Source organism: Schistocerca nitens, chromosome 3 (genome assembly GCF_023898315.1).
Source record: "Schistocerca nitens isolate TAMUIC-IGC-003100 chromosome 3, iqSchNite1.1, whole genome shotgun sequence".
NCBI lineage: Eukaryota > Metazoa > Arthropoda > Insecta > Orthoptera > Acrididae > Schistocerca > Schistocerca nitens.
This window is the reverse complement of record NC_064616.1, coordinates 881,155,180-881,177,776: the sequence shown is the minus strand read 5'-3', so window position 1 is coordinate 881,177,776 and position 22,597 is coordinate 881,155,180. Positions and strand designations below refer to the sequence as shown.

General features: G+C 39.5%; 1 protein-coding gene across 2 annotated transcripts in view; it reads right to left on the bottom strand.

Annotated features, from left to right (window-relative positions):
• Positions 1-22,597, bottom strand: part of LOC126248924 (microphthalmia-associated transcription factor) — a 385,226-nt gene that overhangs the window by 242,115 nt on the left and 120,514 nt on the right. For both annotated transcript variants that reach the window (XM_049950421.1, XM_049950420.1), the window contains exon 2: positions 9,869-10,061. In XM_049950421.1, the coding sequence (XP_049806378.1) occupies positions 9,869-10,061 (193 nt within the window). The remainder of the gene's footprint in view (positions 1-9,868; positions 10,062-22,597) is intronic.

The following is a 22,597-nucleotide window of genomic DNA, read 5'->3' as shown; positions in this document are numbered from 1 at the left end:
CATGTTATGGATGCGCAGCATGTTGCTGAATTGGGAGACAATACTGAAGACATATTGTACCTGGTGAACATATCCTAATAAACTTAAGATTAAAATGATTAAAGGACAGCACTCGCCAAGAAGCATTGAGTCATCGAGAAGGACAACTTACTAGGTTTTGGAGCTATCCTTCTCTCTCTCTCTCTCTCTCTCTCTCTCTCTCTCTCTCTCTCTCTCTCTCCCCACCCCTCCTCCTCACAGGAAAGGCAGATGTCAGACTGAGATTAACTGGAAGAATCCTCAGGAAGTGTAGTTCACCCATAAAGAAGGTAGTTTATAAAGCCATACGTGAGTATTGCTCATCAGTTTGCATCCTTACCAGATAGGACTGATAGGGGAAATGTAGAAGATTCAAAGGACAGCACATTTCACTATGCATTCATTTAGTAAGTGTGAAAATCTTAGGAAAGTGCTAATCCAACTCCAATTGTAGACACTAAAAGAAAGGCATTTTGAATCACAGTGTGGCTTGCGGTTAAAACTGTGAGAGTTTAAATTCCAAGAAGAGTCAATCAAAACATTGTTTCCACTTATGTACATCATGTATCTTGCAACAAAAAAAATTACATACCCATTAAAATGCTATGGCCAAGCAGCTGTATGTATGAGTTTAAAAATTTACCATCAACTAAATGATAGGAATACATTCACTCTAGAGCTTGATTCTATGAAAGGTTGCTCTTTACTTTCCTAGTGGAAAATTGCTATTATTACATTGAAGAATTCATGTATGACAATTTCACAGTTTGAAGAAGGGAATTGCATATTTTTCTGTAGACTGTAAACCAGTATGAGTATTGTACAGTTGTATCACAATAATGTATGTAAACAATGTAATAATTTTGTATCACAACTTACAAAAATGTTTCATTGTAGATCCTGACATGTCTACAGCATGACAAATCAAATCATATCTAGAGCAAAACTGAATTCCCTAAGAACTCAAGGCAAGCATTTTACACTACTGAAAATACCAAACTAATTAAAACTGTGCACCATATTGACAATTTAATCCAGCTCTCTGCCTTCCACTATCAACAATACTGTTGACTCAATCACATTCCATGAGACAAGTAGTAAATTATCCAAAAGGAACTCGCTGAACACAGAATCATTTCATATGCAAGTGTAATGGTATGGAATCTGCAACATGGATAACTGGAAGATGTAAGCTTCATCACAGACAGAACTCATTTCTCATACTCTGTTTCTCCTACTTTGTTTGGCTATACATTAACATACATACTTTGTAAATCACTGTGAACTGCGAAGAGTGACTGTGTGTGCTTTAATTAGTTTAATTTTGTCTTCATGGCCCCTATGGGGACAATACAATGGGAACTGAAGAATATCCCTAGATTTTTCACTCAAAATGGGTTCTTAAAATTTTGTAAGTAGCCTTTGGTGGCATAATTTTCATTACTTCAAGAATGCCAATTAAGATTTTTCAGTATTCCTGTGATTCTCTTTTGTGACTGAAATGAATCTGTGACCATTCATGCCACCCTTCTTCGTATGTGTTCAAGATCCCCCAGCTACATTATACTCTGAAAGCCAACTAACAGTGTGTAGTGGAGGGTACTTCTGGTACCACTAACTGATGACCCCTTCCCTGTTCCGGTTGTGAGTGGTGCATGGGAGGGATGATTGTCAGTAAGCCTCTGTATAAACTCTAATTTCTCAGATTTTCTGCTCGTGGTCATTCCGTGAGTTGTATGTGGAAGAAAGTAATATGTTGTCAGACTCTTCCCGGAAAGTACTCACTTGAAATTTATATACTAAATCTCTCTGTGATGCACAATGCCTCTCATGTAACATCTGCTACTGGAGTTGGTAGAGCATCTTTTTAAAGAACTTACACCAGGTAAACAATCCTGTGAGAAACATGCCACTCTTCATTGGGTCTTCTCAGTCTCTTATCAGTCTTACATGGTAAGGGTCCCAGATTGGTGAGCAATACTCAAGAATTGGTTGAACAAGCACCTTTTAAGATACTTCCTTCATGGTTGAGCTATAGTTCCTTAAGATTCTTCCTATGAATCTCAGTCTGGCATCTGACTTTCCTACTACTTGTTTCATGTGGTCATTCCACTTAGGGTCACTCTGGATAGTTTATGGTAGATACTGTTTCCAGCAATTTATAATCAATAGTGGAGTTGTGCAGCAGTGGATTCCTTTTCCTGTATACACGCAGTATGTTACATTTATTTACATTCATGATCAACAGTCAGAGACTGCAGATTCTTCAATCCTCTGCAGGTCATTCTGCAAATTGATGCTGTCTTCTGGTATTGCTACTTTCTTATAGACGGACAGTCTTAAAGAGCTTATCATGGTTTCTACTAGATCTTTTATGTGCATTGTAAACAATAAAGATCCTATCACACTTCCTTGAGGCACTCTGGCAATTTCTTCTGCAACTGTTGATTTTATTCCATTAAGACCAACGTGTTGAGTTCTGTCTGCAAGGAAGGCTTGAATCCAGTCACTAATCTGGTCTGATACTTCGCAAGCTCATTTTTTTTTCACCAAACAGCAATGCAGAACAGTATCAAGTGCCTTCCTGAAGTCAAGGAACATGGCATCCAACTGAGTGAATGGACCTCATGGAGGAACAGAGCTAGCTAAGTTTTGCAAGATATCTTCTCTCAGAATCAATACTGATTTTTAAAAAGGAGATATTAGTTCTCCAAAAACATCATAATTCTTGGGCATAAAACATGTTCCATAATTCTACAACAGATTGACATCAGTGACGTAGACCTACAATTATGTACATCTGTCCTACAACCCTTCTTGAAAATGGGAATCACCTGCACTTTTTTCCAGTTGTTAGGTACCCTTCACTGCTCTAGCAATTTACAATAAACTGCTGCTACAAGGGGAACAAGTTCTTTCACATAACCTTTGTAGGATCTTATACATACCTGATCTGGTCCTGATGCCTTTTCACTACTAAGTGATTGTAGTTTCTCTCCTTTTCTGCAATCAGTTATCTCCCTATCTGCCAATTCAGTGTTCATACAATGACTGAAGGGAGGACCGTGATACAATCTTCCACAGTGAAACAATTTCAAAAGACTGAATTCAGCATTTCAGCCTTCTCTCTGTCTCTTTCTGTTTCGGTGCCAGTACTGATTAAATGAATAGAGGATTTTGAACCACTTACTGATTTTACACAAGACCAAAACTTCTTGGGGTTTTTACTCAAATCAGTTGACAAAAATTTACTTTCAAAGCCACTAAACGCTTCTCTCATTGCTGCCGTTACACTTATTTTTGCTTCATTCAGCTTTTGTTTGTCAACTAGGTTTTGACTTCTTATGAATCTGTGCTGAAGTTCTCTTTCTTTTTGTAGCAGATTTCTAACAAGGCTATTAAGCCACAGGGTGTCTTTCCCACTCCTTAAGACCTTGTTCAGAACATACTTGTCTAAGGCATACTGAACAATGCTTTTCAATTTTTTCCATTTGTGCTCCACATCTTCATCCCCAGCACAAAATATTTGATGCTGACTACTCAGACACTCCACAATTTGTATCCTGTCATCCTTGTTAAACAAAAATATTTTCATACATTTCTGAACATTCCTTGTAATACCAGTAGTAATAGTTGGTATCACAGTCTTATGATCACTGTTACCTTCCTCTATGTTAACCGATTCAATAACTTCAGGTCCATTTGTTGCTAGGTGCTCTTTAGGGTCTTGAGTTGGTTCTCTAAATATCTGCTCGAAGTAATTTTCGTGCAAGACATTCAAAATAATGTCACACAAATACTTGTCTCTGGCAGTAGTTTTGGTAGCATAAGATGGGATGCACAAGTAGCCTGTAAGCAGTCTATTTTGCAGACTGCATTACCTACGACTGAGCCTATGCCATCATTAATCTATACTGTGCACAAGAGACGTTTTAAAATCTTTGGACAGTTAAATGTTCAACATATGGAAAAACACACTTACTGAAAAACTGTTTAGAATAACCAGTTGAAAGAAGATTGAGATTGATAGGCTAAAATAAGCTACAGAAGAGTCAGAAAAAAATTGTGAAGGCTTTGTATAAACTCATAAGGAGGAAAGAATGCTTTGAAAGTATTATTGGAAGAATGAAAGAAACACCACTGAATTTGTGGAGCGACTTTGGTACGATTAGTCAAAACTATCAAGTTAAACATGTTGCCAAAACAGGCAAGGAAGAAGAAATCATTCTGAAGCTTGCACTAGATACATAACTTGGCTCACATCTCTTTGTTAGTCATCAAACATGGTATCAACATCTCACAGTTATTCCAGATTGTTGGGAAAAACTGTAGATGGCACCTCAACTTTTGTGCCCCATGTGCAGCAGCACTTAATTCATGAGAACTCAGGTTAAATTTCATATTCAGCCATTCAGATATATGTTTTACACAGCTTATTTCCTTCACCATCCCTCTCTTATCAGAGCTTAAAAAAACAGTGCTGCTACAAAACACATTGGGACAAAGAAGCACAGGAAGACCACGACTTCAGTACCCAGATGATGTGCAATAAGATCTACAAAATATTGTTGTCAGAGATGTAGACGCAAGATGCTGAACAGGGATGGATCTAATGATATCCTAGAGCAGGCAGAGGCCTATCATGGGCTGCAGGGCCAGGAAGAAGAAGAATAAATGGGAAGCAGTAGTTAGTATCACTAAACAGGCCCCTGCAGAATATTCTTGAGTTCACAACACTCATGATTCTTAGTATTACATATTTTTGAGCTATGAAAACTTTAGCTTCCCCTTAAAAAAATCCATGTATCACATTATAGAATGAGAGAAAGCAAAGTATGCAAGTTTTTTCATTTTTATATTATCTATGTTTGACAGCACTCACACTGCAAATAGAGATTTTTTTAGGCATTTCAGTAGTTTTGCAGTATGCTTCTCCCAGTTGAAGATATTACCAAGCTGAAATTCCAAGAATTTAACACTTTAACTTCTCCTATCTCTTTATCATCATATTTTACATATATACTGGAAGGAAACCTCTTGATAGTTCTGAATTGCATGTTGTGAGTTTTATCAAAGTTTAGTGATGAAGAATTGCGTAAGAACCATTTGTTAATGCCCATGAAAATTTGAACATCAAGAGCTCAGATGGAAACCCAGTTCTAAGCAAAGAAGGGAAAGCAGAAAGGTGGAAGGAGTATATAGAGGGTCTATACAAGGGCGATGTACTTGAGGACAATATTATGGAAATGGAAGAGGATGTAGATGAAGATGAAATGGGAGATACGATACTGCGTGAAGAGTTTGACAGAGCACTGAAAGACCTAAGTCGAAACAAGGCCCCGGGAGTAGACAACATTCCATTAGAACTACTGATGGCCTTGGGAGAACCAGTCATGACAAAACTCTACCATCTGGTGAGCAAGATGTATGAAACAGGCGAAATACCCACAGACTTCAAGAAGAATATAATAATTCCAATCCCAAAGAAAGTAGGTGTTGACAGATGTGAAAATTACCGAACTATCAGTTTAATAAGTCACAGCTGCAAAATACTAACGCGAATTCTTTACAGACGAATGGAAAAACTGGTAGAAGCGGACCTCGGGGAAGATCAGTTTGGATTCCGTAGAAATGTTGGAACACGTGAGGCAATACTAACCTTACGACTTATCTTAGAAGAAAGAATAAGAAAAGGCAAACCTACGTTTCTAGCATTTGTAGACTTAGAGAAAGCTTTTGACAATGTTAACTGGAATACTCTCTTTCAAATTCTGAAGGTGGCAGGGGTAAAATACAGGGAGCAAAAGGCTATTTACAATTTGTACAGAAACCAGATGGCAGTTATAAGAGTCGAGGGGCATGAAAGGGAAGCAGTGGTTGGGAAAGGAGTGAGACAGGGTTGTAGCCTCTCCCCGATGTTATTCAATCTGTATATTGAGCAAGCAGTAAAGGAAACAAAAGAAAAATTCGGAGTAGGTATTAAAATTCATGGAGAAGAAGTAAAAACTTTGAGGTTCGCAGATGACATTGTAATTCTGTCCGAGACAGCAAAGGACTCGGAAGAGCAGTTGAACGGAATGGACAGTGTCTTGAAAGGAGGGTATAAGATGAACATCAACAAAAGCAAAACGAGGATAATGGAATGTAGTCAAATTAAATCGGGTGATGCTGAGGGGATTAGATTAGGAAATGAGACACTTAAAGTAGTAAAGGAGTTTTGCTATTTAGGGAGTAAAATAACTGATGATGGTCGAAGTAGAGAGGATATAAAATGTAGACTGGCAATGGCAAGGAAATCGTTTCTGAAGAAGAGAAATTTGTTAACATCGAGTATAGATTTAAGTGTCAGGAAGTCGTTTCTGAAAGTATTTGTATGGAGTGTAGCCATGTATGGAAGTGAAACATGGACGATAACTAGTTTGGACAAGAAGAGAATAGAAGCTTTCGAAATGTGGTGCTACAGAAGAATGCTGAAGATAAGGTGGGTAGATCACGTAACTAATGAAGAGGTATTGAATAGGATTGGGGAGAAGAGATGTTTGTGGCACAACTTGACTAGAAGAAGGGATCGGTTGGTAGGACATGTTTTGAGGCATCAAGGAATCACAAATTTAGCATTGGAGGGCAGTGTGGAGGGTAAAAATCGTAGAGGGAGACCAAGAGATGAATACACTAAGCAGATTCAGAAGGATGTAGGTTGTAGTAAGTACTGGGAGATGAAGAAGCTTGCACAGGATAGAGTAGCATGGAGAGCTGCATCAAACCAGTCTCAGGACTGAAGACCTTAACAACAACAACAACATGAAAATTTCATTAACGTATCTTTCCAAGACTATATTTGATTTTCTATTCGTTGCAGTGTTTGCATCTTCTGCCAACCAAACAAAATGGGTATCTGGTAATGTTACAGATGAAACATCATTGATATACAGAAGAAAAAAAGTACAGGGCCTAAGATGTGTGTGGTGACCCAATTAGTTCCTGGTTGGATGATGCCTCATAGATTAATGCATGTCTCTTTGCTATTGACACACCTTGTTTCCCATCATAGATATAAGATCTGAACCATTTTGCAGCATTTCCTGTTGCACAATAATATTCTAGTATGCCAAGATTCCTTTGAAAGATCACAAAATACACCAGTAGCCTATAATGTATTGTCTACTAGATTAAGAACATTCTTGCTTTATGTGTAGTGTAGATAGCCTTCTTAATATCAGAACTCTTTAGAAATCCAAACTGTGACTTCAGCAATATATTATTTGTTATCAAATGGTTAAGAAGCCGATTGCATATTATCTTTTCTAAAAGTTTCGAGAATATTGGCAAAACTGAAATTGGATGGAAATTTGACAGTATTCCTTTACCTCCTTTCTTAAATGAAGGCTTAACTTCACCACATTTAAACCATTCAGGAAATATCCACCAACAAAAACTGGCTACACAGAAAACTTAATATTTTATTAAACTCAGAAGCACACTAATTAGCTTTGTTGATACTTTATCATAATCAACAGATTCACTTGATTTTAAAGATTTTAGGTTGGATATTACTTCTACTGGTGTAATGGGGGTCATATTCATATTGCTGAAGCTAACTGTAAGGACTGATCTGATATATTCCATGACAGCATCTACTGAACCTGACAAAGTAATGTATTGTAGAGTAACTTTGTAAAAATAAAGTTTTAACAAAATGTCAGTTTGGTTTTCAGAAGGGTTTTTCAACGGAAAATGCTATACATCCTTTCACTAATGAATTATTAAATGCTCTGAGTAACCGGAAGTCACCCGTTGGGATTTTTTGTGATCTATCAAAGGCTTTTGATTGTGTAAATCATGGAATACTTCTAGATAAGCTCACGTACTGTGGTATGAATGGGACAGTGCTCCAATGGTTTAAATCATACCTTACTGGAAGAGTGCAGAAAGTTGAAATAAGCAGTTCACATAATATGCAAAAAACTGGTGATTTCTCAAACTGGGGACCAATCAAGAATGGGGTGCCGCAAGGTTCGGTCTTGGGTCCTCTGCTGTTCTTAATATATATTAATGACTTGCCATTCTATATTCACGAAGATGCAGGGCTGGTACTTTTTGCCGATGATACTAGTATAGCTATCACACCCAACAGACAAGAATTAACTGGTGAAATTGTAAACGATGTTTTTCAGAAAATCATTAAGTGGTTCTCTGCAAATGGGCTTTCATTAAACTTTGACAAAACACAGTATATACAGTTCCACACAGTAAATGGAATGACACCATTAATAAATATAGACTTCGATCAGAAATCGGTAGCTAAGGTAGAATATTCAAAATTTCTAGGTGTATCCATTGATGAGGGGTTGAACTGGAAAAAACACACTGAGGATCTGCTGAAACGTTTGAGTTCAGCTACTTATGCTATTAGGGTCATTGCAAATTTTGGCAATATACATCTGAGTAAATTAGCTTACCATGCCTATTTTCATTCTCTGCTTTCGTATGGCATCATATTCTGGGGTAACTCATCATTGAGTAAAAGAGTGTTCATTGCACAAAAGCGTGTAATCAGAATAATTGCTGGAGCTCATCCAAGATCATCCTGCAGACACTTATTTAAAGAGCTAGAGATCTTCACTGTAGCCTCACAATATTTATATTCACTTATGAAATTTGTTATTAACAATCTGAACGAATTCAAAAGTAATAGCAGTGTACATGGCTGCAACACTAGGAGAAAGGATGATCTTCACTACCCAAGGTTAAATCTAACATTGGCTCAGAAGGGGGTAAATTATGCTGCCACAAAAGTCTTTGGTCACATACCTAATAGCATCAAAAGTCTGACAGATAGCCATATAGCATTTAAAAGGAAATTTAAAGAATTTCTTAATGGCAACTCCTACTCATTAGATGAATTTTTGCATGTAGTAAGTGGGTAATTTCCCCAACACCCCCCTCCCCCCCCCAAAAAAAAAAAAATTAAAAATATTAAGTGTCATGTAATATTTTGTGTAATGTAGTATCTTGTATGGACACCTTTTATTAATCTAACACGTTCCACATCATTACGAAGTGTCGTATTCATGATCTATGGAACAAGCACTAATCTAATCTAACATTACCAACTTTTCAGTCACAGTTATGAAATGCTTGTTACAAAGCTCTGCAACACGGTATACATGTTCCCAATATATTATTTATTCTTAATGCTATCTGCTCATCTTAATGTCTGATCTACCAGTCTCCTCCTTCACTATACCCCAAACTATCACTTTTTTGTTATCTGATGCGATTATCCTTTTTCCTATATTGTATTTACCTTGATTGCCATATTACTATCTTTAATATTTGGTGGTATGTCCTGTAATGAGCTATACCAAACATCAGACCAGTTTCTGAGTGATAAGTAGTTCCCTTTTGGTTTTAAAAGGTACCTTTACTTCTCGAATAATCCACGGCTTCTTTGTAGACTCTGGAGTAATCTGGGTTAGTTTTGGGGAAAACAGTTTAAAAAGAAAGTAAGGACATTATTAATAAAAGTGTTGCATTTTTTATTCAGACCATGTGGACTGTAAACACCACTCCATTTAACGTGCTTGAGGAGTCTGCTAAAATAATTAATTTTGAACTAATGTTTATTACATTTTATATCCTGTTCAGTGCCAACATTTAACAAGAGCAACTGCATGTCATGGTATGAGAAGCCATTATAAGGTCTGTGCACCATAGTTCAGAAAAAAAGGAAGTCGTATAGCTATGGCAAATGGTAAGTATTTACTTTTGTGCCTTAAAAATTATATTTAAAATTAAATATAATCAATACTGTCTCTGCACATACTTCTGAAATGCCCATAACAATTACCTGTAGCACTTGTGGTGGTACGTCAATACCAAAGCTGTGAATGTTGACTGGAACTTTAATAGATGTTGAAGAACTTTGCTGCTGAGCCTGCTTCTCGGCCTCTCTCCTCTCCTCCTCCTGCCACTTCTCCCTCATCAACTGAAGCTTCAGCTGTGTACGGGATGTAGGAGTCACAGTTTTAAATGTCGGTGGACTGCAATTTGTACAAGAAAAAAATACCATTTAGATCATAACATAGTATGTGGCATAGAAAATCTAGTGTATACTCTACATGTAGTTAAAAAGAGAAACAATACAAAACAATGTTTCCTCAAAGATCAAGTGTGACACTCAAACTAGTACCTTAGGCATATTTTTAAAAAAAATCTACTTACAAATTTCTCTGGGTTTATAAAATCAAAAATTTATTATTCTTTTCTCTTGTTTATAACATACACCCTTCACTTTACTCCTTAATACAACAATATAAGATACAAGAAACAGTCAGTGTATTACACTATAGAGGAGACTAGCCACACAATGGCTGTTTCTTCACAGCAATGCCTTGAGAAAAATTACAGAACTTATGATACTGTACCTCATACCATTTACTCATTCACACACTGATTGTGGCCTCCTAATCTGCAAAGACTATCTTTCCTTAGCCAACTTGTTAATTTTGATTATTTTTAATTTAGATTTTCATTGACTATTTATATTCATCACAACAAATAAGGGCCTACTTTCACATTTCTTTATAATGTAGATTTTTCACACATGAACTGTCACACTGATCTCAAGGTATTGAGTATATTTTATCTGAACAGGTTTTACCATAAGCTGACATTTACTCTGAAGGTCCCCCCACATCGAGGTAACTTTTGGGTAGAATGTGTGGACGTAGGACCTAATACTCTATTGTACTTCTAAGTACTCTTCAGAGATATTAGATATTCCTTTTCCAAAGTACAAAATAATGTATTTCTGAGTACCCCTTTTTACTCCATATTTTCCACGTACACACAGTTCTACACTGAAGAGCCCAAGAAACTGATACACTTGCCTAATAGCATGTACGGACCCGCGAGCACGCAGAAGTGCTGAAACACGATGTGGCATGGATGTGTCGAATGTCTGAAGTAGTGCTGGAGGGAACTGACACAATGAATCCTGCAGGGCTGTCCATAAATCTGTAAGAATATGAGGGGGTGGAGATCTCTTCTGAACAGCACATTGCACGGGGCATCACAGATATGCTCAATGATATTCATGTCTGGGGAGTTTGGTGGCCAGCGGAAGTCAGTTTTGTGACTGTTAGCATGTGATGTGTGGCTGTCCTTTACAGATTAGATTAGATTAGTTTTTCGTTCCATAGATCCGTGCTGAGGAGATCCTCGTGGATGTGGAACATGTCAATCTTTTTTTAAGCTGAAATAACAATACTAATAGTATGAATATATACATCATTTGTTTAGAAGAAGTTGGCCACTAGTAAGTCTTTCAGGCTCCTTTTAAACTGATCTTTTAACAGCTTAGTTGTCCTCAAAGTTAGAATTTGTAAATTTTGAAAAACAAAACCTTACACAGTTACTGACAGCAAATAAAACTTTAAGGACAAGGATAGCATCAGCAGCTGTTATCATCTCAGCTTCAGCCACATGCTCTTCTGATGTTGTGGGTTGGAGAATGCCACAGTGAAATGCAAGAAGGCTACTGCAAGGGCCTAAAACAGATGAGGCAGGTGCTCACCATCTACTTCAATAACTTCCTTATACTGCCAGTAGAAGTAATATCCTAATATCTAATGGAAGGAAGAAGAGTAATTCCACAGTTAGTAGACAGAGATTGAAATCACCAGTCTCCTTCAAGAAATCATCTTGCCTGCCATATTTCATTAAGTGGCAAGGAGTGTAATGGGCTAAACCATAGCTAGGTGAACTGAGGTGATACTACCAGCATAGATATCACATGGAGAAGTTCAACTGATGTCACTGAGAAGACAACATCTCTGTGTTTGATCAATAGCAATGGAAACTTGAACTCTGGTCTGATTTGGGAGTAGCTGACAAACTACTCTGCAATTATAACTGTGTAGGCTTCTGTGGCCACATCAGTCAGCATGAAAGTTTTCTGGGCATGGTACCACATCACATTACAAATAATAATCACTGATGAAACCAATGTTTCAACTGCAGTTACTGTGACTGAAATGTTAGTTTCATCACAGTTATTTGCAATATGATGCAGTACCACACCCAGAAACTCTCATGTTAACTATTCTTCTATTGTGTAACCAATGTGAGCAAGTGTATTGGAAACACTCTTGCCATAGTATATTTGTTACTGATAACATTTTACATCTTAAAAATCTTCTGATGACTTGTAAAATCTATATGGGCTGCTAGATGAACTCCAGTGTGACCCACTGTTGCTTAATGCAACCAAACTCTATGGCTGTTGCACTTCTTGATGTAATTTAATCCACACACATGCATTTCTTCATGTAATTTAATCCATGCACTCCACTTTCATCAAATGCTCTTCATGCTTGTGCTGGTATGGTAATGGGTAACTTTCTCTTCATTTAATAGCAGTACGTACTTTAACTATAATGCCATCTGTCTGTTATTGATTGATTTTTGAGAAACATTCCTTGCCCTTACTTGAAGCAAATCCTAATACAGAGTAAATAAGGACTGGAAATGATGCATCAGTCGATAGTAGTTAGTTATTTTCACTTCCCACTATAAATTATAAAGATGTGGAATAAGTCACTTTACATTCACATCACAATTTAATTTGTAAATATGGCTACACACTGATCATTTAAAAGGTTGGTTTGTCAGTGTTCTTTTTATATTGGATTTGAGTTAGTAATTCCTACCCACCACCTTTCACACATTACAATAATAGAAATTCTTCTATGCAATAGAAGGAGTTGTCAAAGAGAGAGTTTTTCACTTTGTTTTCAAGTTTTACTTTGCTGTCTGTCAGACATTTTACATACTCAGGTAAGTGATCAAAAAATTTTGTTTTAGCATTGTGCACCACTTTTTGTGCTCAAGTCGACCTTAGTGTGGAGAAATAAATGTCATTTTTCTTCATGGTATTCTGCTTATGTGTATCATTGTTCCTTCTGAACTGCACTGGATTATTTACAACAAACTTAATGAGGTATATTGTGAACCATAAATCATAATGTCCAACTCCTTAAACAGATGCCTACAGTGTGATCATGGGTAAGTACTACATATTATTCTTACAGCATGTTTTTGAGCAATGAAGACTTTCTTTCTCGAAGATGAGTTACCCTAGAACATTATTCAATATGACATTATTGAATGAAAATATGCAAAGTATTTCAACTTACTGATTTGTCTCTTCCCAAGATTTTCATTTGTTCAAAGTACAAATGTGGCTTAACTAAGTTGTTTTACAAGTGCCTTTTCCAGTTAAAATTCTCATCAATACGGACATCTAAGAATTTTTGAGTTTTCACTGTATTTATCTTTCCTCGTCATGTGTTACACTTATTGGTGTAGCAGCCCAGATGTGCAGAACTGAATATGTTGGGTCTTTTTAAAACTGAGGGTGAGACCATTTGCAGGAAGCCAATCAATCATAGTTTTAGGAACATTGTTTACCATTTCTTCTGTTGATGCATGCATGTTTTGACTGAGTACAATACTAATGTCATATGCAAGAAGAACTAATTCTGCTTGCTGTATATTAGACAGAAGATCATTTGCATATATGAGGAGCAATATTAAAATTAAGATTGAGCCTTGAGGAACACCATACATGATTTCTCCCCACTCCGAGCAATGTCTGGGACAATGCTGGTTGAATTACTAAGCACGACTTTCTGCATTCTTTTGGTCAGATATGACATTATCCACTGGTTGGCTATACCATCAATCCCATAAAACTTCAATTTATCTAGGAAAATACTGTGATTCACACATTCAAATGCATTACAAAGGTCGCAGAAAATACCAGTTATTTGATGCTTGCAAAATTTGGTGAGCGAACTTGTAAATGGCTTTCTCAGCAGAGCAACTCTTCTGAAATCCATACAGTGATTTTCTGAGGATAGTAATGTTGCTCAGGTGAGATACTATTCTATAATAGATCACCTTTTCAAAAATTTCAGGAAATGTTAGCAGTAAAATAGGTCCGCAGTTATGTCTCTCGGGAAACACGCAGACGGATATGAGGGAACACCTACCCATTTATCTTGTCGCCAACTTAGGTAACGACTGTCGCGCGCGATGATGGGAATTAAGATGGCGGAGCTACACTATTTTGAGTATCCAACGAAGTATTAAAGATGCTTTGCTTCCGATCGTTGGAAACGTAAATATTAGTTTTTAACATGACAACAAACTCGTATTTCAAGGGGTCATGTGCAAGCAATTTGTATTGATGGGGTAAATAGACATAAACACGTAGGAAACTAGACAGCTATTTGGACTGCCCATTACATTCCATAGCTGGCGCAATTATTGAAATTTGTATTTTCAACCTGCTGATAGCCCTTGCACAAAATAAAGCAATAATCTTTCAGCCTAATGTATTGATCGCACACTTTTCCTTGGCTCCTGGGCGAAGGCAAGGAACATAGAAAAAGGGCGGAGGATTCTACGAGGGGAACCTTGTGATCGTCTCGCAGCTCATTGGCTGCTGAGGCAAGCTCTCCCTCCTCCTGCCAGAGCAGCCAGCTTACAGCTTATAAAAGGAATGAAAATGTAATAGGTTAATGCATCGCACAAGTAACACGACAGTTGAGAGTCGGCACAGGGACCAGGTACAGTCTTTTCGCTCATTTCTGTAAATAATAGTATCACTACGCACAACACCGCACATGGGTCTACACTATATTCAGAACGGCTGCTTATTGTTACGGTGCACAATACTGTCAAGTAGCTAACGCTCGCTGCGACCGTGAACATTGCAGTGCGGCACGAAATCAGCAAACTTCACCGATCGCACAGGGGCCAAGTTGAGGTGCGCTATCAGTAGACCTCTCAGTCTCAGACATCAATCAATGTGTTGCCAGACACAAAAACTTCTTATTCATATTCTTTTGCCTAACCAATTCACGACATGGATTCCGGAGACAGCGATCGTGTGAGACCCAAGTCGCTTTATTTGTTCATGAGACACAGAAAATACTAGATACAAGCTCCCAGGTAGACGCCATTTTCCTTGACTTCCGGAAGGCGTTCGATACAGTTCCGCCCTGTCACCTGATAAACAAAGTAAGAGCCTACGAAATATCAGACCAGCTGTGTGGCTGGATTGAAGAGTTTTTAGCAAACAGAACACAGCATGTTGTTCTCAATGGAGAGACGTCTACAGACGATAAAGGAACCTCTGGCGTGCCACAGAGGAGTGTTATGGGACCATTGCTTTTCACTATATATATAATGACCCAGTAGATAGTGTCGGAAGTCCCATGCGGCTTTTCGCGGATGATGCTGTAGTATACAGAGAAGTTGCAGCATTGGAAAAATGCAGCGAAATGCAGGAAGATCTGCAGCGGATAGGCACTTGGTGCAGGGAGTGGAAACTGACCCTTAACATAGACAAATGTAATGTATTACGAATACATAGAAAGAAGGATCCTTTATTGTATGATTATATGATAGCGGAACAAACACTGGTAGCAGTTACTTCTGTAAAATATCTGGGAGTATGCGTACGGAACGATTTGAAGTGGAATGATCATATAAAATTAATTGTTGGGAAGGCGGGTGCCAGGCTGAGATTCATTGGGAGAGTCCGTAGAAAATGTAGTCCATCAACAAAGGAGGTGGCTTACAAAACACTCGTTCGACCTATACTTGAGTATTGCTCATCAGTGTGGGATCCGTACCAGGTCGGGTTGACAGAGGAGATAGAGAAGATCTAAAGAAGAGCGGCGCGTTTCGTCACAGGGTTATTTGGTAAGCGTGATAGCGTTACGGAGATGATTAGCAATCTCAAGTAACAGACTCTGCAAGAGAGGCGCTCTGCATCGCGGTGTAGCTTGGTGTCCAGGTTTCGAGAGGGTGAGTTTCTGGATGAGGTATCGAATATATTGCTTCCCCCTACTTATACCTCCCGAGGAGATCATGAATGTAAAATTAGAGATTCGATCGCGCACGGAGGCTTTCCGGCAGTCGTTCTTCCCGCAAACAATACGCGACTGGAACAGGAAAGGGAGGTAATGACAGTGGCACGTAAAGTGCCCTACGCCACACACCGTTGGGTGGCTTACGGAGTATAGATGTAGATGTAGATCAAACTGACACTTTCCAATCTAACCTCTATCACGTGCTGCGCTACAGTTCAGTGTCGCCACAGCCTAGATTTCATATTTTTGAGTGGAAATAATTAAGAACTGTTTCAACATAAGAAGTTTTAAAGTATCGTATACACCCAGTGATTTATATGAGTTGATTGATTCCAAAACGCACATTTCCTCCATCGTCCACGAAAAACAAAGTACCATGTCCAATCAATAAGGACACGGGCTTATAAAAGTTCCATTACAAACAGTGCGATACAAATTTGTAATACTTCTCCACATAAGATAAACATTATTTCATCATTCCCACATTTTAGTAAAACCCCAAGCGCAGTCTTACTTTATCACTGTTCCTACCCAGTGGCAGAATCTTTGCAACATGTGAATTACGAAGCGTAAAAGAAAAAGGAGCAAAATATTTTTATACAAGTCCTGTAGATTAAGCCAATCGAACAAACTCACCCCTCGAAAAAAGATGAACTTATATTTACACATCACATATTATGGTATATACTTATATTAAACTAATAAGGAAGTATCAGAACCTAATAAAAACGCAAATGTTAGGAAAAAAATTGTAAGTTCCGGGAAGCGAACTACTGCCCTAAGTTTCAATCTTTAAATACAGGGCTATTACAAATGATTGAAGCGATTTCATAAATTCACTGTAGCTCCATTCATTGACATATGGTCACGACACACTACAGATACGTAGAAAAACTCATAAAGTTTTGTTCGGCTGAAGCCGCACTTCAGGTTTCTGCCGCCAGACCGCTCGAGAGTGCAGTGAGACAAAATGGCGACAGGAGCCGAGAAAGCGTATGTCGTGCTTGAAATGCACTCACATCAGTCAGTCATAACAGCGCAACGACACTTCAGGACGAAGTTCAACGAAGATCCACCAACTGCTAACTCCATTCGGCGATGGTATGCGCAGTTTAAAGCTTCTGGATGCCTCTGTAAGGGGAAATCAACGGGTCGGCGTGCAGTGAGCGAAGAAACGGTTGAACGCGTGTGTGCAAGTTTCACGCGTAACCCGTGGACATGCTGGAAAATTGGCTCATGCCACAACTGGAGACCGACAGCGCCGACTTCATCTTTCAACAGGATGGTGCTCCACCGCACTTCCATCATGATGTTCGGCATATCTTAAACAGGAGATTGGAAAACCGATGGATCGGTCGTGGTGGAGATCATGATCAGCAATTCATGTCATGGCCTCCACGCTCTCCCGACTTAACCCCTGCGATTTCTTTCTGTGGGGTTATGTGAAAGATTCAGTGTTTAAACCTCCTCTACCAAGAAACGTGCCAGAACTGCGAGCTCGCATCAACGATGCTTTCGAACTCATTGATGGGGACATGCTGCGCCGAGTGTGGGAGGAACTTGATTATCGGCTTGATGTCTGCCGAATCACTAAAGGGGCACTTATCGAACATTTGTGAATGCCTAAAAAAACTTTTTGAGTTTTTGTATGTGTGTGCAAAGCATTGTGAAAATATCTCAAATATTAAAGTTATTGTAGAGCTGTGAAATCGCTTCAATCATTTGTAATAACCCTGTAGATCAGTGACGCTACTCACTACGCTAAACCAACACACTGCTTATATCATAGCATGTTACCACTTGCTGAAAACTTTAATCGTAGATATGTTACTGACTGAAATTTAATTATAACAAATTGTACCAAGAACAACGGGTTTTGGGTGGATCTTCAGTGTGTCGCTGCCTTGAAATAGCATACTCTCATAATACGCAAGTAACAATAATTCTTTTGCCACGAATATGATGTTTCTCATTATTTTATTGGAACGAATCACACACTTAACAACGGGTTTTCCAATGATTCTCAATTTGCTGGTGCCCAGAAACGGCATATATACGTATAGGCTTGAAATGAATGCCAATATGGCGCCTCACAACTCTGTGCTGAAGGGAGATGGCGTGCATGTGACGTAGGTGGCGTTGTGCCATCTCATTGGTCAACGCTCAGAGGCACACTCAGAATTTCTAACATGCTAGATATTGCTCTGCTCGTTCGAAAAGACTCCCGAACGTGCTATTCCAAGCTATGACGTCAGAAACTCGGCACGCTCAGGCGCTCAACGTTCTGATGTACGATTCGCGTGCCGACGGCTTTAGGAGGGGCGGTATCGTCAACCTCCCCAACGTCCACCTGTGGGCAAGGAGAATTCACACGGTGTGGTGGCAGTGTACCATACGCACTGGTTCAGCCTCAATGTGTGGGCGGGGATTATTGGCGACCGCCTCGTGGGACCACTTCCTGCATGTGAACCTGTTCGAAGACGTGCCCTTGATGGTAGAAAGGGTAATGTGCTAGTGCTCCAGCTCACTATTCTCTTGAGTGTGGTACTATAACACTAATACAGACAGAACATTATCACTTGCTTGGTGTTTTCTGGTTAGTGCTTTCAATCACTGAAACTGTCAAAAACACTGTCAATGTTCCTCTATCTCCACCTTCAAGTGGGTGTACCTCCATTGGAAAGCATCTCCGACCATATGTTCATACAACCTTTTTTGTCAACAAGGACATATAGAAATGTTTCCATTTGTAATGGACTAGAAACGGGACGTGGCAGAAAAGGTGAAACAAATGAGAAAGGCATCATGTTGATTTTATTATTACGCGCAACTTACACAATTTGTTCAGTATGGGTACCGAAGACGTTGACGAGACGCTGCACGACGTGATCAATAGATGTTCGCAACAGTTCCGGTGGAATTTGAGCAATGTGTTCCTGTGTACTGGTCTTCAGATCACGTAGAGACTGAACGTGTCCCTGTTAAACGCGTTCATTTGGACATCCGCAGTGAGAATAGTCACAAGGGGTTAAGATCAGGTGAGCCTGCAGACCCTACAGCTGAAAAATCTCCGGTAATAACACGTTCGTGGAAGGTTGCATTAAGCAAATCTTTCACTGGGTGAGCGACATGAGATGTTCCCCATCTTGCATGAAAACAATTGTTTGCACACAGTTGAGCTCTTCCAAAGCGGGAATAACATGCCGTAAAAGGAAGTCTCAATAAGGTGCAGACGTCGCGGAACACATGACAGGCCCTCTGTGTGTATTCTCTTCAAAGAAGAACGGAACGATAATAAAGGTATTTGTGAACCCATACCACACAGTCACATACGGAGAGTGCAGTCGCTCTTCGTGCACAACGTGCGGTTTAACAGTACCCCAAATGCGGCAGTTATGTGTATTCACTGCACCGCGTAGTATAAAATGTGCCTCGTCACTCCACAAAATATTGCCCGCTCACGTGTAATCAACTTCCATCCGTGTCAGAAAACGAAGACCAAATTCAGGAATTTGCTGCGGATCATGAGGTTTCAGTTGCTGCACCATCTGGATCTCCTATGGGTACCAGTGTAAAATAGAACGCAGAACTTCCGTACTGTTGGCCATAGGATGGACAACTCCTGTGAAACTGCACGAGCACTAGAACTATCCACTGCACTTGCTGCGTGGTTAGTTACAGCAACGGCAACCTAGTCAATAACTTCAATCGGGGTAGGACACTTTCCTCTTCCAGGTGCCCGACCAAGCTCATCCGTGTTTTCTAATTCCATTATCTTCTTTAAAGCCTTTAATGACATCTGGCCTCTTCTCAGACTTTTCAGTGCAGCACTGTAACTGCTGTCGTTCACATAAAACAGATTCACTAACAGTTCGCAGCCTCTCTTCTCGATAGCCATACCGTTCCCTCGCATTATGGCTTGTCAAATGACAGCGTGGCTGTCATACCGCATATAAACAGTACACAGCGCCATATTTGCACCTGGTGGCCAACATTGGAACCATTTTTTTCCAGTGTAAATGGTTGCCGCATTAACGCATCACCATATCCCAAGTTGCGCTGCCGTACGATAATTACAGCTGAGCCTGGACCTCCGTGAGTAGTTGCACTTTTAATTATAACCACACGGTACTTTAGCTTCTGACGTCGTCCTCCAGTTAGGACTACGTATTGAATTCTGCATGCTAAGAAGTAATCAGTTCAAGTGTACATCTAATCCGGTATTTCATGAGCACCTATGCGGTTTATTAAACAGAAGGCGGGAATTGTATAAAAGACTAAGAACAACAGAATCAATTTGAGCAATTCTCTACATCTAGTGAACGGATTCAGTGAACGTAGTTCAACACGAACGCTGACAGCTGATTCCACGCTGGCTCCTGCAAAGTTGTTCGCTGTCAGTAGTGGCCACGAAACACATTCCATACTTCTACAACAAACTGACATGAGCGGTATGGATCTCCAATATTAAGACTATGTCCTGTATCATTAAAAAAATAAATAAATAAATAAAATAAAAAAACTCAAATGATTTCATTTATACACGTGGGATGCTTTGCTGTACCATAGAACCACAAAAGTAGTTCAAAGTTATGAAAGAAAACGTTACGATGCCTTTTGCACAACAGTTACACGCATTTAATAAAATTTATACAAACAGTTGTCATTTACAGGATTCTAACTGACTTTTTAGTTCTGTTCATTAATTATAGTATAACGAACTGCCTCGGCTTCGCACCGACAGCACTAAGCATCTACGTCTGGACGACTTGTCTGGTCTAACAGTGAACTATACATGTAAAAAATTAAACCAACCCCCGCCACCCCTCTCACCGCGCCAGACTGCCTGTGACGTCTAACTTCAGGAACTACTGTAAGGGTGTAGATACAGTTTTCACTAATAAACATACTAATTCAAGAGGAACGTTATGTACAAGGGTGTGCTTAAAAGTAATGCCTGTCAGTTTTTTTCTGATCTCAACAACGGCTGAGGTATTAAACGTCATGTATATTACTCCGTCGACTTCCCCGCCTCGATGACCCAAGTTGCAAACCTCTGCCTGTAGGGGGTTCCGAATTACTGCGTGTAACATAGCGGTGCGTGAGAAACAAGGTGCTGTTCAAAAATGGCTCTGAGCACTATGGGACTTGACATCTGAGGTCATCAGTCCCCTAGACCTTAGAACTACTTAAACCTAACCAACCTAAGGACATCACACACATCCATGCCCGAGGCAGGATTCGAACCTGCGACCGTATCAGACGCGCGGTTCCGGACTGAAACGCCTAGAACCGCTTGGCCACAACGGCAGGCAAACAAGGTGCTGTAGTCGAGATTCTAACCGCATAAACGTCCACATTTGGAGCACCCTTTCCTTCGGCATGACAATGTCGGATCACACACAAGCGCTACGACACCTGTAACAGTCCGACTTCTTCGGTTCACTGTCATCGATCATCCTCTATACAGTCCCAACTTGGCCCCATCCGATTTTCATCTATTTCCAAAACTTAAAGAACACTTCCGAGGATTTCACTTTGATGGTGATGAAGCGGTGCAAGCAGAGGTGAGATTGTGGCTCTATCAACAAAGTCAAACATTCTACAGTGATGGTACCAACAAAGGGGCCTCTCGGAGGGCGAGATGTCGCCAGGGTAATTATCTTAAAAAAATATGTAGACATGAAGAATAATGATGCAGAGTAACAAATGTTGATGGTGTTGAGACAGTAACCAGGCACAAATTTATTTTAAGTTCCTTTATTCAAAAGGTACAGTCACCAGTTTCGAATTATTATGATTCATCGTCAGAAGGTTTTCATGCTTTCAGTACATGTATAAATAATACATAATTATAAGCACGTCACAAAGACGGTTGAGTTACAGATTTGCATTGGGATGTGACTCATGTGAAATGTCGGTTTGGAGTAATTGTTTTCATGGTTTTCGTCCAGCAGACAACGTTTGTAGTTTTCGCCGCATTCACATCATTGCACACATAAACTTGCACAATTGAGCGCTTCAGATTTGTCACTGAATGCATTTCCACCACATTTCTATCGTTGCACACGTAAATTTGTATCACTGAGCACTTCAGCTTAGTCACAGAACAGACTTCTAACATGCACCGCATGTTTTTATAACAAACTTATGAGTGTCAAAGATGCTATGATACATCGTAATATTACAAAGATGCTACATGTTTGGAAAAAGATCATATATTCACTTATGCAACTGAAACGCCTTTTAAACCAGTACAGAGAGATACTGATTTTAATAATGCTACACTAATTATAAAGATGTTCCATGCCAAAGGTTTTCAAAGCCGTCTGACGATGAATCGTAATGATTCAAAACCGGCAACGGTAACTTTTGAATAAAGGAACTTCAATTTGTGGCTGGTTGCTGTCTCAACACCATCAACATTTGTCTTCAAATAACAGCCACGGTCTCCAACCATGTCATCATATGACAGCCGGCCGGAGTGGCCGAGCGGTTCTAGGCACTTCAGTCTGGAACCGCGCGACCGCTACGGTCGCAAGTTCGAATCCTGCCTCGGGCATGGATGTGTGTCATGTCCTTAGGTTACTTAGGTTTAAGTAGTTCTAAGTTATAGGGGACTGATGACCTCA